Here is a 13,840-nt window from a genome sequence, read left to right on the forward strand (position 1 = left end):
ACCTGTCTTGTTATGGTTTATTGATACATCGAAGTCAGGTCTTCAGCGTTATGCACAGCGTGAACTCTTAATCTTTAATCTTGGCGGTGTTCCTCTCTGTGTGGAGGTCACATGTCCGCTCCGTGTTCCTGTGGTTTTCCTCCCACAGTCCAAAAACACACAGGTCACATGAATCGGAGACTGTGTATTTCTAATCTCTTCACAGGTTGTGAAGGCTTTATGGTGTTTTTCCAACACGGCCAGCTACATGAATGAAGGGGCACCCTCAGGGCTCCAGGAAAACGGCTCGAATGTTTTTCCACCATTACTTCCTACTTTAAATATCCTATATCTGACAGCGCACACCTGGCAGCAGAATGAGTTTTGGCTGATCCGACTGTGCCCAGAACTCATCGGGGACACATGATCTGATCTTTCAAGCCACATTTGAACTTGTGCCGCCACAGTCAACGGAAAATTAGTTGAGGCAAATATATGGAAAATTGACTCATTCTGTGAGGATTTGCTGATTTGAGGTATCAAGGACAGGTGGAAGTATAATGTTAAAGCTCTGCAAATCCTCTCAGGAAGAAGGTCGGGGTGGATGGTTCGGTGTACAGCTGTTTGCATGCCATGTTTTTCCCGTGGTCATATGGGTCATCTGGAAACACGCACTCTTTAGCTAATGCTGATCACAGAGTGAGAATCTGCATCTGTGCATTTCCTCATAGCCCTGAAGAATCTGAGTGACGTCTGCTGCTGCTCCCCCTCATTGTGCTCAATAGACGAATCCTAAAACACTCGGCCTCTCACTGGCCAGCCTTCGCACGGTGAGAGCGGCGTTGCCACATAACAAAAGCGAAGCCAGCGGTGGAGGCTCTGTTCCTGTCGCTTCATTAAGCAGCAATGTGAGACCCAGCAGCTTGAAAAACCTCTGCCTTGACACACATTCAGTCCTCCTGGTGAGCAGCAGACAGACAGACATCCACCGCCTCTTTCTCCAGAGCTCATAGCAGCTGCAAAGAAACTGGCTTCAGTAATTGGGAGCTCGGGCTGGGCGATATGTTCAAACAACCAGCGATTGCTGCTGTATTCACACATGCCTGTGTGTGTCAGTATATGTTCCGCCCCCCCCCCCACGGTTTCAGCTGGGAGATGTGTCTTGACAGCAAACTCTCTATGGTTATGTATTAGTCTAATAAATAAACATAATAAACTAAGTATTTCTGGGTAATCTCGCCAACTGAGATTCTGTCGCTGTGCCGCGGTTCCCTTTCTCGTTCTTTGGAGGCGGATCATTAAATTAACAAAATAAAAAGACAAAAATCAGTAGGAAAAACATGCATATTGCAACGTCCTATCCTAGAAAAAAGGCATGCCAAAACAAACAAATCCACGTGCAACTGTAAAATGTTGCGCTGTAACAGAAAAGCCGGCATCGTCCTTTTGACCTGCGTGTCTGTACGCCTGCAGGCTCACTGTGGTGAGAACATTTGTCAGACCTGCTGGCCTCAGTGCTGCACTTACTTGGTATCAAGATCGAACACTTTCTCAGCTCTTCACTGCTGGTCATGACCATGAAGTGCTGGAAAGTAAAATAAATGTGGAGGTAGAAGAGAATAAAATGGAAGTAAGGCAGCAGATCCATACTGTGGTGTTCTGATTTTTATGGTGACTTATTTACATTTTACGTTTTTTCCGCATTTTTGTGCCATTTTGTGACACTTTGCCGTGACTCCTGTGCCCAGAGTCATCGCCATCAGATCATCATCTTTGAGCAGATTTGATGCACGTAAATGGTTTTAGATGTCGACACAAAGACCCTTCATGTGGCTCACAGCTCAAAGTTCACACCCCCCGTTTGGCTCCGGGCCCAGGTTCATCTCTGAATGGGTCTCCTCAGTCATGAAGATCTCTGTTGATGGCACCCTCGGTTTGAGAGTCGGCATTAGAGAGATCGGCGGCTCTGGCCTTTTGATTGGAATTAGCCGTGACTGAGACCCGCTGACAGTGAGGGGCAGGACACCCAGAGCAGAGAGAGTCAGCACCAGGACCGCTGGGATGGGGAGACTGGCAGAACTAATTTAGATGGACGAACAAGCAGACAGAGCAGGGAATGGTGTGCAAGTGCGAAGTGCTGTTTAATAATGTACATGGATTTTTGAAGTCCAGTGCACATGTTTTGGTTAAGAAAGGAATAGAAAACCTTCTGCATGTAACACTTTAATCCCATATTGCTTCAGTGGCAGCACTTTTTCCTCCATCACAGATGAGGATTTTGTATGTCCGTCAGGAAACTTCTTGAAAATTTCCATCATGGTGTTTGATTCACAGATGTTTCCTCTGTTCCATCAGGTGTTTCCCGAGGACCTGATAGAAGACTGGATGCGGTTGTAACTATGGTTACGTCAGGGTGGGGGGCGTGGGCCCTCTCTGCCCGTGGCCTTGTGCTGGTCATCTGTTGGTCTGTGTGTCTGTCCCAGCAGCCTCACGTCAAACCAGCAGACTGTAGTCGAAAGGAACATCCTGTTGTCTCCTACCAAGGTGAGTGCATTTGACCAACCAGCCAGTTGGTGGAGGTGGATTCCCTCCACCCTCACCCTTTCTTCCTTCATCCTCTTGCTCTGTCTCCATCCAGCGTTGAGGCCGTGGGTGTCAGAGTTCTCCCGTCCAGGAGTGAAGGATTTCTCCCAGCTGGCTCTGGACCTGAGCAGAAACCAGCTCGTTGTGGGAGCAAGGTGACAAATAACGACGTCCAGTCAGCATGTGCTGCCAATATGCAGTGTCGTAAAATGAGTGTATGTAATAAGGTTTGATCAGAGTGTATCGTGAGAGAGAATGGGAGGGAAGAAACCGCTTATTAAACCCTCTGCTGTGTGTCTGCTTCTGCTGCTTTACGTCCGAAACGTCTCTTCCACAGAAACTTCCTCTTCAGGCTGAGTTTGAGCAACGCCTCGCTCATACAGGTAACGCTCGCCAAGACCGGAGCTGATGTTAGAGAGAGGATTTTTAGTTCGCTGCATTTTTCTTCTGTGCTCATTACATTTAAGATGAATACACATTTTCCAAGTATTTTTTTGTTTTGTTCCGCAGGCGACAGAATGGGCGCCTGATGAAGACACGAAGCGCTCGTGTCAAAGCAAGGGGAAGTCTGAGGTAGTGTCCTCCTCCTACTGAGATGGCTGTTTGCATTTTATTTATTAATGACAGAGGATTCTCACGCTTTGTGGTGTGTTCGTGTGCAGGAGGAGTGTCAAAACTACATCCGAGTTTTGTTGATAAGCGGGAGGACGCTCTTCACGTGCGGGACCAACGCTTTCACCCCCGTCTGCATCACCAGGCTGGTTGGTACAAACACTTTATCGTGAGGTGTGAGCAGCTCGGGCTGGGTTTGACGTTGGAAAACATGTTCTGCAATCGTAAACGCCTTTGATTACTTTGAAATTTGTTGGTAAAAATGTAAAGTACGTGTAAATGATCAAAAAACTGCCTAAAACACACAAATAATTGGTTTTGTTGATTTTATGATCCCGAAAAGTATTGATATAAATAATACATTTTCTGAGGACTGGAACGTTTTTGCATCAGCTTGGAGCATTTGAGAAGTGGTAGTAAGTTCTGTCCTGATAAATTAATTAAAAGTTTTCAATTAATAATTAAAAGTGTGTTAAAAATGCTGTTTGCGACCCAGCAGATCCTCTTTGTCCTACTGCCAAATTGCTCATTTGTTGTGACTTCAGTTGCGTTGACACGTGTCTGTGCTGCCTGTCAGGTTGGTAACATCAGTCAGGTGTTGGACACGGTGAACGGCGTCGCTCGGTGTCCCTACGACCCACGCCACAACTCCACCGCCATGGTCACAGAAAGGGGAGAGCTGTATGCGGCCACGGTCATCGACTTCTCTGGACGTGACCCCGTCATCTACAGGAGCTTGGGGAACATGCCGCCGCTGCGCACCGCCCAGTACAACTCCAAATGGCTCAACGGTAAACACACTCACTGGTCCTTTTGTTAGCTTCGTATTGACCCGTGTCTCTTTGTGGACGTCCTCCATATCCTTTCTTTTCTCCTCTCGTACGTCTCGCAGAGCCTCATTTTGTCTCGGTGTATGAGATCGGTCGGTTCGCCTACTTCTTCCTGAGAGAAACCGCGGTTGAAAACGACTGCGGGAAGATGGTGTTCTCTCGCGTGGCGCGGGTCTGTAAGAACGATATGGGTGGACGCTTCCTTTTGGAGGACACGTGGACCACCTTCATGAAGACCCGGCTCAACTGCTCACGCTCAGGAGAAATCCCCTTTTACTACAACGAGCTGCAGAGTACGTTTTACTTACCAGAGCAGGACCTGATCTACGGTATCTTCACCACCAACGTGTGAGTAATGTTCATGAATAGCGTGATTACAGACGACATCACACCACAGGTGCCGTCTGTTGACTCCACAGTGTGAAGTTTTGTCTGTATGTTTAACAGCTAGAATAAATTCTCTGTAAATAAATTCTCGCATTCTGTCTTCCGTTCTTGCTTTCTTTCTCACTGAGCTGCTGAGCTCTGACTGTGCTTTCGTCCTTTAGGAACAGTATATCAGCTTCTGCTGTCTGTGCCTTCAACCTGAGCTCCATCACCCAGGCCTTCAACGGACCCTTCCGCTACCAGGAGAACCCGCGCACTGCCTGGCTCTCCACCCCAAACCCCATACCCAATTTTCAGGTAGCATCGGTAAACCTCCAACAGTACGTGCACGGCGTGCTGCCCAAATCAGGCTGAGAGCTTCAGATTATCATCACGTGCAGTAGTTTTGTTATGTTTGCTTTCAGATCTGCCCTCTGCGTCTCATATTGATCTTTCTCATTGCACAATTTTTGCAAGAAAAAGAACAAAGAGGTGTAACTGCTAAGATTTATGAAGGCTCTGTGGCAGTTAATTTGGAGTTTGTGCTCCCAGGTGGAAGGAATACTAAGCAATACGATTAACCGCTGGAGTCTTTTGTTGAAAAGAGGAAAGAGCAAACTCGGAGACGTGTTTGAAAACCACCTACGTCCTGAATGCCTGACACTGATCCCTCCTTCCTGGCTGCAGTGTGGCGTTCTGGAGGAGGGAGGACCCGGCGGGAACCTGACGGAGCGCAGCCTCCAGGACGCCCAGCGACTCTTCCTCATGAACGATGTGGTCCAACCGGTCACCATCAACCCTCTGCTCACCCAGGACAACCTGCGCTTCTCCAAGATGGTGGTGGACATCGTGCAGGGGCGAGACACCCTCTACCATATCATGTACATCGGCACCGGTGAGCAGGAGTGGAGAGAGCCGGGGCAGACTTTGTTGATTTAACCGGAATAGTAATGAATCAGTAACAGATTGTTTGTACCTTTTAATCTGTTAACCGGCTCATTTCTCACTCATTTATGATTTCATGATATGCATTTTTATCCCAGAATGTTTCTCCTTGTTCATTTTGTCCAATCAGAATACGGCACCATCCTGAAGGCTCTCTCCACAACCAATAAAAGCCTTCAAGGCTGCTACCTGGAGGAGCTCAGGATTCTCCCTGACGGGCAAATCAGACCAATCAAGAGCCTGCAGATCCTCCACAGTGACAGATCTTTGTTTGTCGGGCTCGATGACAGGCTGGTGAAGATCCCGTTAGAGCGCTGCTCCAGCTATCCAGCTGAACGGTATGATCCAGCAGACCCTTCACAACTGCAGTGTCAGATATGATGTCAGCTCCCAAAGCAGATTTGTAGACTTTTATTGTTGTTTTTTATTTGATTATGATAGAAGGGCACAAGGATTTACAAACATATAGCAGCTGTAGCGACGTATCTGACAGATCCAATATGAATGTGTTAAGTATAAAGCAAATGAAAATCCAATATCTGCAGCTGATAATTTAGTCAACACTGGGGTTTAGATCTGGGAGCCTGTTCAGCTTGTGTGTTTGTTTGTGTGCCGGTGGTGAGTGTGCAAATTTACTGACTGAACTTCAAAATGCTGAAGAAGATTTATGAACTTAGTGCCATTAAAGAGACAAACACGTGTGGGTGGCCAAGTCTGCAAGGCCCACAATAAATGCTGACAAAGATGATTATGTTAAGAGCCTGTTTTTTTTCTCCCTGTAAACAAACTGCTTTTGAAACTGTCAGTCCATATTTTGGCAAGACTCAGAGCAGACATTACATAAGCAGGCATAATGAGTTTGTTGACAATAAATGCACGAGTAGAATATGTTGACAGCCTTACAAAATATTGTATGATGTACAGCTCTTTCTCGGTATCAGTGCCTCTGGCAGCCCTCCTACTTAAAACACAATAGAAGTCCTTTAATACAGAGAAAATAATTAGTAACTGAAAGCATCCTGCTGACTAGAAATGTGCAGTTTTTCATGTTATGAATTAGTATTCATGGCAAAAAAGAGTGCGCCGCAGAGAGGCTCGATCATCCTGAAACTGCAGCAATTACTGACTCGACGTCTGCTCTCATAACAGTCAATGCATGGAAGCTCGGGACCCTTACTGCGGCTGGGATCACAAACAGAAGCGCTGCACCACCATCGAGGAGAGCTCCAACATGAACCAGTGGACCCAAAACATCACTGAGTGCCCAGTAAGACTCACACAGTTAGTCTGGCGTACCGGGCTGAACTGTATGCACACTGTAATTAGATATATTTTTGCAGAGATTTTGATTAATTATCGTTTGTTTATTACATAGTTTATTTGTTCAGCTGACCATCTTCAGGGCATCAAGCTGTTGATTTACACCGAAATGGTACATTTAGGCAAATGTGATGTGTTTGATGTGGACTTTAAGCCCCTCTTAAATCCTCTCTGGAGGTGAGGAACCTGACACAGGATGGCGGTTTTGGCCCTTGGGCACCATGGCAGCCTTGTAACCACGATGACGGCGAGGGCTCCGTCAGCAGCTGTGTGTGTCGGTCCCGCTCGTGTGACGGACCCATGGCCCAGTGCGGCGGGGTCAAATGTAAAGGCTCAACTATCCAGGTGGCAAACTGTTCCAGGTACAGTTTCTTTCATGCAGAAATAAACCACACCACTCTGTTGTTCTGCCAGTCATGAACTATGAAAACAAGGAGTAATCTTCATTACTTCAGAGATCAATTACCATAAGCTACTGATTTTGTAACAGGCCATAATTGGCCTAATAAATCTGAAAACAGTTATATCAATACAACCACGCTCCTAAATCATAAACGTATCTCATTAAAGCAGAGAGCGAGAGTCACAAGGTGATTGCGTTTGATGGATTTGTGCTCACATAATTAGACCTACAGAGTGCATAATGGACTAATAAAGTGTAAACTAAAAGTGGGCAAATTGGAAAGACAATGAAGCAAGTTATGGAGCCTGTGGAGTTAAATTAATCGTGAACTATGAGGCTCATAATCTTGAATAGCTGCTAACTGAGCTAGCTAGTTGGTAACGTTTAAGGTGGTCGTTGAGAGTGGAGCCTGTGTGCCATAAAAGGCTCGGATTCACTTGTATACACAGTTTACATTCCCGTCACGCCTTCTGTTTTGGTCAGGAATGGCGGCTGGACTCCCTGGTCTTCGTGGGGCCAGTGCAGCAGCAGTTGCGGCATCGGATTTGAAGTGCGGCAGCGGTCCTGCAACAACCCCTCGCCTCGCCACGGTGGTCGAATCTGTGTCGGCCAGGGTCGAGAAGAGAGGTGAGACGGAATATATTTGCATCAGTTTCTGCACGGGGAGGTGGAAATGTTGCCATGAAGAGGGAAAATAGAGGCATAATAGACACAGAGGTTAAATATCACCACTTTGTATGGGAACGACTGTGTGTGTCTGTGCTTCCAGGCTGTGCAATGAGAAGAAGCCCTGTCCTCTGCCAGTGCTGTGGACAGCATGGGGGTCCTGGGCTCACTGCAGTGCTGAATGTGGAGGGGGGGTCCACTCCAGGACCAGAATTTGTGAGAACGGCAACGGCTGTCCTGGATGTTCTACGGTAGGAAGGAAAAGGAAACATTCTGCCGTGGGAATAGTGCTATATTGTGCTGTGCTGTATTTCTGAAATAGTTCAGTTTGTCTGGACAAGAATATCTTAATGTTGAATCTCATTCTGCTAATCCTGCACTGATATGGGACATTTACAGTCATCATTTGGCAAAACTTCAGCATATAGTTTAAGATAAATGTGGTTTAATCTTCTCTTCTGTTTCCGATGGATTAGAAAACCAGTAAGTCATGGCCTTTCCAAACGTGATAAATGAGTTAAACAGATGCAAAACGAAAGAAAATAATCAAAGTTTAAGAAAACATGTTAAATTGAACAGTATTGCCATATTTATTTAAAGCAATCCCATTTCTCATTGATGTTTCTCTGCAGAGAAGAACCAATTTATTTCTACTATTTATGGCAGTTATTTATTTGGAATAATAGATCCTTCAGACTTTGTCAGAGATGAACCCCGATCGCATTTTTTACCATCCAGTTTTCATGACCAGCTCTTTTGGCCGTGGCCCTTTGCGTCCCGTAGCTGCATCCTTTTACCTGCTGATGAGGAGCTGCACATAGAGGTTTATGCTGTCCTTCCACGAATCCACCTCCTTCCCCACACGAGCCCTGATCAACAAGTAGAAGCTGCTGCAGTTGCTATTCCTGGCTTCCCATCCACAATGCCAAGTGTTTGTCTTGGAACCCACTACGGAGCCGCAAGTGCTGCTCCTTAGTGATCCAACAATGCCATCAGAGCTTCATTGTGAAGGTGCATCCTTCCGTGCTGCCTTAACTTTGCCTCTTCACAGCCACCAGACAATAGTGCCATTAAAGACAGTAATTAGCAAGTACTGCAATATTTGTGTTGTTTAGCAGAACGTAATGAGACAGCAGTGTGTCTCTGCAAGCTGTTGAAAAGGAATCACTGAAACATGGGGGCCATGGCTACGTGAGGTAAAGACAACCCGCAGTCGATGAGACAGCAGTAACTGGGTTTAGACTTTTCATCTGCATCAATGCTAACAAGCCGCCTCTGTCCTGTTTTCCAGGAATATAAGGCCTGTAACCTGGAGGCCTGCCCTGAGGTGCGCCGCAACACCCCCTGGACCCCCTGGATGCCGGTCAACGTCAGTCAAGATGGCTCAAGGCAAGAGCAGAGGTTCAGATACACCTGTCGGGCACTGCTCCCCGACCCCCAGCAGCTCCAGCTGGGCAAGAAGAAGGCAGAGACGCGGTTCTGCCCCAATGACGGCTCTGGAGCCTGCCAGACTGACTGTGAGTAGAGGGAACACGGAGCGGAAACATCAGCTTTCCCTTCTCACTTAGCTCAGCAGTGTTGTTAGCAGAGCTTGCCACGTTTTCCTCTTTTGTCAGTTGCCAGCAGGTGTTCTTGAAACACAGCTGGTGCAGTAATTACTTAGCCGACTGCAGGTGTAGCCAGATGCCACCTTAACCTGGGGATAAATTTTATTCTTGGATTAAACGAAACTAGGCCTGGTCTAACTCCATGGAGCCGTCTAATGAGCTGTGTCTGTAAAACCTGCAGAGTAGAACTGGATCATGATCAGACTTTAAAAAAAAAAAAAAAAGAAGTGCTGCTGGTGGCAGAGATCCCAGTTTGCCACAATAAACACAGCTGGTCTATTCAGAGGCGGATGTAGCCAAACTGTATGTAGACATCAATCGGCAGATTGATTAAACATCATTGAACCATCATGGGGAAGCACATGTCCGCTTCCTCCATCCCTCAGGGACATGCAGGCTGCATGGAATCCGTTTCATACAAGACAAAGATGCAAAAAGTTTAGAAATCGACTCCAAAATAGGTGAAGCAGAGGCAAAATGTCATTTCATCTCTTCATCGTATGTTGTGTGGCTTCTCTCGTCCTCCTGTCTGCAGAAAATAACCAGAAATATTTCTGATGGCCTCATTGAAAGCCTGTGGAAGTACTGCTCATTCATAAGAAGTAAATAATCTGTGATTGTGGATGCCTGTGTGTGTGTGTGTGTGTGGCAGGTGTATGGGGAAAACGACTTCCATTTTTCAACGTGACCCACATTACATTTCACTAATTAATGTTTGATAAAAGGCTGCCTGTCTGCTGAGTTTGCCAATAAAAAGATAAAATCCTGCGGTCCTTCTTTGAACTCAGCGGAAAATTTCCGAGCAATTCACTCGTTCAGCCGGTGGATCAAAAGGGATCAGCTTTCGCTCTTTTCCATGAGTGCAAGTTGTTTCACTGGTTCTGCTCTCCGTCTCGCCGCTCCAGTGAATTGCTGATGGTGTGAAAGGGACTGAATAAATCTCAATTTATGCTGCATTTTGAATGCTTTTGGACTCTAATAAAGCAGATGAAATGTGTTTTCTGTGTGTTTCCAGCTCTGGTTGAAGACTTGGTGAAGAGTAGTGGGAGAACTCTCTCCCAGCCCCAAGGTGTGCGCTGGGGATCATGGGAAACGTGGTCCGGCTGTTCTCAGCAGTGCTCCAGAGGCTTCCGAACCCGGAAACGTAGCTGCTCGACAGCAGAGGGCAGGACCAACCCCAGCGCCTGCGTAGGATCCCCGGTGGAGTATCAGGACTGCAACATTCAACCCTGTCCAGGTAACGGGACGTCGGTGTAGCTGCTGCAGCAGAATGTGCACACTACATTCAGAAAGTTTATTATGTGTGTTCCAGTGAGCGGAGCCTGGTCTTGCTGGTCTGCCTGGTCCCAGTGCTCGGCCAGCTGTGGGGGCGGACACTACCAGCGGACTCGGACGTGCAGTAGTCCACCGCCTGCCAGTGGAGGAGACATCTGTATCGGCCTGCACACTGAAGAGGCGCTCTGCAACACACACGTCTGTGAAGGTATGATTTTATGTAAAACCCGTTCACTCGCACGAAAATGACACTCCTCAAAGCGTTATCTCAAAAGCAGTTAGAGGCTGAAGACTTTCAGCACCTGAATCTCTCAGTTCATCGGCATCTTTGCTCCAGTCCTGCTCTGAAAATGTCAAATTCTCAATTTTCTCAAAACACTGTCATCGACAAATCGTCAGAAACTTCTGGGTCCTGAAAGTGAGTCAGTATCGAGATCAAATTATCAAGGAAATGTCGATGCGATCGTGACCAAACTCCACTGGACTGTGTCACTTTAGAAAGTTTATCAGGAGAGCCGACAGTCCAGTACTCTGGGACTTAAAGGTATAAGAGGACATCGTTTAATGACGCATTTTGAATCAAAAACTTCTGTTGTGAACTCTTCTGGTTCATTACTTGATGCCTTATCTTGTCCTACTTTTGCAATTTCCAAACTCAAATCTCCCGAGACAAGTGCATAATTACTATGATTTGTTTTATCGTTATTTTTCTCTGCTCAAACTATTTGAGCAGCAAAAGCCGTAAGACCCACGAACATCAGGTGGGTTGCAAATTCCACCCTCTACTCATGACTCTCCTTGACCTGAAGGTGACGCTGTGATAATCAAGTTTCTGTCTTGTTGTTATCTCGAGAACGCCTTGGCTGAGAGTCAAAATTCTGTCATTATTTTTATCTTCCCAGTCATCTGCATCTGGTCTTTTGCTCTAAAAATGGAAGAAAAAGTGTGATTTTTCACAATCTGCTACCATTATTATTGTTATTATTCTTACTATTGGTGACACAAATCACTCTATGCTTCTGCAAACTGGGTATTTTAATTAACTTTTTTTTCTTTCTAAGCCAATTTGTCGGCGTTATCTTCGTTCTGCTAATTGTTACACCGTAAATGCACTCCATAGCTTTCACGCTGTCTCCCCAGATCAAATAATGATGTTTGTATGGACGCTGAAATCTCCTCCACACAGCAAGGGGAGAATCAATATTTGGGCTGAGAAGGCAAATAATGCTGCTGTTGGTGTCTGTCCCAGCATGCCTTGGCTGAAAGTCAGAAAATAAAGAGAAAAAAATACAATTTTGACATTTTACTATTGACTCCAAACATGGATGGATGGATGCAGCTTGTGTGCGACTTTGTTCAAATCAAAGTCGAGCAAATGGGTGTAATTAACTTCTCATGTATTTCACACTTTTGTTCAGCAAACAAAGTGACCCCAGTGGGCTCACAAGGAGGCTGAGCTGTGACTGGCTGTTGACTGATGATGACCACGGCGCCGCGGCCAACGTTTCTAAACCCGCACACGGTTCTTCTGGTCACTGAGTTCCTCAGGATGTGGAGGGGCTTGAATTGGTTCACATTTTTATAATGGAGCCCTTTCCTATTTTTTAGGGGCTTCCTTCTGTGTCGCTTTTATTCATGCTAAAAAGGCTAAAAATTAGCTTGTGTCCAAAATCAGCTTCCTGGATTTACAACAAAGCAGCGTCCAACAGCACAACTTCACTCAAAACCCACTTGTATTGTTTCAGTTTCTCAAGCTTTCGCTCTTTCTGTCCACTCCTTTCTTTGGCCCTCAGGTTGGGGTGAATGGACAGAGTGGGGCGACTGTGATGAGGAGGGTCTGCAGCATCGCACTCGTCGCTGCGGTGAGGACCAGGAGGCCGAGGCCGGTCTCTGCCAGGGCAACGTCACCCAGTCCAGGCCCTGCCAGCCTCATGAGGTGCCAGGTAAGCACACGCTCTCGATAGCGAATCGCTGGAACGAGACTGTTGCTGATACAAGCTGGAAAAATCCAGAGGAGTCATCCAGAAGTTTCATCAGACACAGCGAACGCTGACAAGTAGAAATTAAAAAGATGAATTAATGGAGCTGTCAGCGCTCTGTGTACCTCGAGAACAGTGACGCCTTTGAGAGGAATTAACTGGTCTTGTCGTTCTTGTTGTTTGATCTTTTGGGGCTGGGGCCCGTTTCACAAAGCAGGTTTAGTGAAAACTCCGAGTTTGTTAAGCCTGAAACGAAGGAAACTCTGAGTTTTCCGTTTCACAAAGGGAGGTAACTCAAACCAGAGAAAGAGGGGTAACTCTACCTGTTTCACAGAGAGAGGTAACTTAAGCTCTCGGTCAGTTACCATAGTAACAGACTCTATGAACCTAACCTGGTCGGGACCAGGTTTTTCCTCAATGAACCTCGAGTTTCTCTCTGTCTCCGCCCTCTGTCAGCCACACACGGTATTTGATTTCCTCATTCATTCGTCAGCAGGCGAGTTTTGGGATAACATAGTTCGGCCGTCTGTTATTTAAAAAAATCAGTCAGTAGGCACTTTTTTTCACTAACATGTCCTTTTGACAACGATCCCGTGGATGAAGGTGCAGCATTACTGCGCAGGGAATTAAATATTCGTCGGGAGATGGTTATCAGACCGCGCATAGATGTTCTGGCATTTCCAGACAATTATCTTTTTGAACGGTACCGTTTGACGTCACAGTCCATCATCTACATACACAACCTAATCCGTCCTTACATTTGCAACATTACCAGCCGGAGTCATGCTCTCACATCCCAGCAGATATTGTGTGTTGCGCTGCGTTTCTTTGCGCAGCATTATGTTGGTGATAACAACTGCACAGTCAAACAGCCACTTAATATTTACTTTATAATATAACACATGATCAAAATGAGGTACCCCCATTAAATTATGCCGTGTCTTACCTGTTTGACAATGTTTTTATGTTTCATCTTGAGCTGCTGCCAAGTGCACTTCTCCCCCGCGGGGTTGCACCTACATGAAATAAATTAATGAGCTACCATTCAAGCAGTTTTCCCCTGTAATATTATTGTGATTGCAAAGGACTACATTTAAACTTACGCATTGACCCGAGCAGCAATGTTCCCCCACGCCGCCTCCCTCTCTTTTGCAGCTGCAGCGGTGTTACACTTTTTTCTAAAAACATGCTCAAATTCGCCGTATGAGCGCATTAAGAGTTCGAGTTCCAGTGGGGTAAAAAAACGCAGCGCTCCTCTTCCCCGTCGCCATGGTG

At 46.3% G+C, this 13,840-nt stretch overlaps 1 protein-coding gene across 2 annotated transcripts in view; it reads left to right on the plus strand.

The window, feature by feature from the left end:
* The window catches only part of LOC143316167 (semaphorin-5B-like), a 30,178-nt gene that overhangs the window by 12,120 nt on the left and 4,218 nt on the right, over nucleotides 1-13,840 (plus strand). For both annotated transcript variants that reach the window (XR_013076261.1, XM_076723937.1), the window contains exons 2-19: nucleotides 2,335-2,523; nucleotides 2,618-2,717; nucleotides 2,900-2,945; nucleotides 3,073-3,135; nucleotides 3,225-3,323; nucleotides 3,752-3,965; nucleotides 4,067-4,352; nucleotides 4,553-4,688; nucleotides 5,058-5,265; nucleotides 5,446-5,653; nucleotides 6,465-6,582; nucleotides 6,813-6,997; nucleotides 7,522-7,665; nucleotides 7,808-7,955; nucleotides 8,996-9,221; nucleotides 10,327-10,548; nucleotides 10,624-10,794; nucleotides 12,380-12,529. Coding sequence is in view for 1 of the 2 variants with exons in the window: in XM_076723937.1 (XP_076580052.1) it covers nucleotides 2,379-2,523; nucleotides 2,618-2,717; nucleotides 2,900-2,945; nucleotides 3,073-3,135; nucleotides 3,225-3,323; nucleotides 3,752-3,965; nucleotides 4,067-4,352; nucleotides 4,553-4,688; nucleotides 5,058-5,265; nucleotides 5,446-5,653; nucleotides 6,465-6,582; nucleotides 6,813-6,997; nucleotides 7,522-7,665; nucleotides 7,808-7,955; nucleotides 8,996-9,221; nucleotides 10,327-10,548; nucleotides 10,624-10,794; nucleotides 12,380-12,529 (2,869 nt within the window). In the remaining variant the exon portion in view is untranslated. The remainder of the gene's footprint in view (nucleotides 1-2,334; nucleotides 2,524-2,617; nucleotides 2,718-2,899; nucleotides 2,946-3,072; nucleotides 3,136-3,224; nucleotides 3,324-3,751; nucleotides 3,966-4,066; nucleotides 4,353-4,552; nucleotides 4,689-5,057; nucleotides 5,266-5,445; nucleotides 5,654-6,464; nucleotides 6,583-6,812; nucleotides 6,998-7,521; nucleotides 7,666-7,807; nucleotides 7,956-8,995; nucleotides 9,222-10,326; nucleotides 10,549-10,623; nucleotides 10,795-12,379; nucleotides 12,530-13,840) is intronic.

The sequence above is a fragment of the Chaetodon auriga genome, chromosome 23 (assembly GCF_051107435.1).
Source record: "Chaetodon auriga isolate fChaAug3 chromosome 23, fChaAug3.hap1, whole genome shotgun sequence".
NCBI classification, from domain to species: domain Eukaryota; kingdom Metazoa; phylum Chordata; class Actinopteri; order Chaetodontiformes; family Chaetodontidae; genus Chaetodon; species Chaetodon auriga.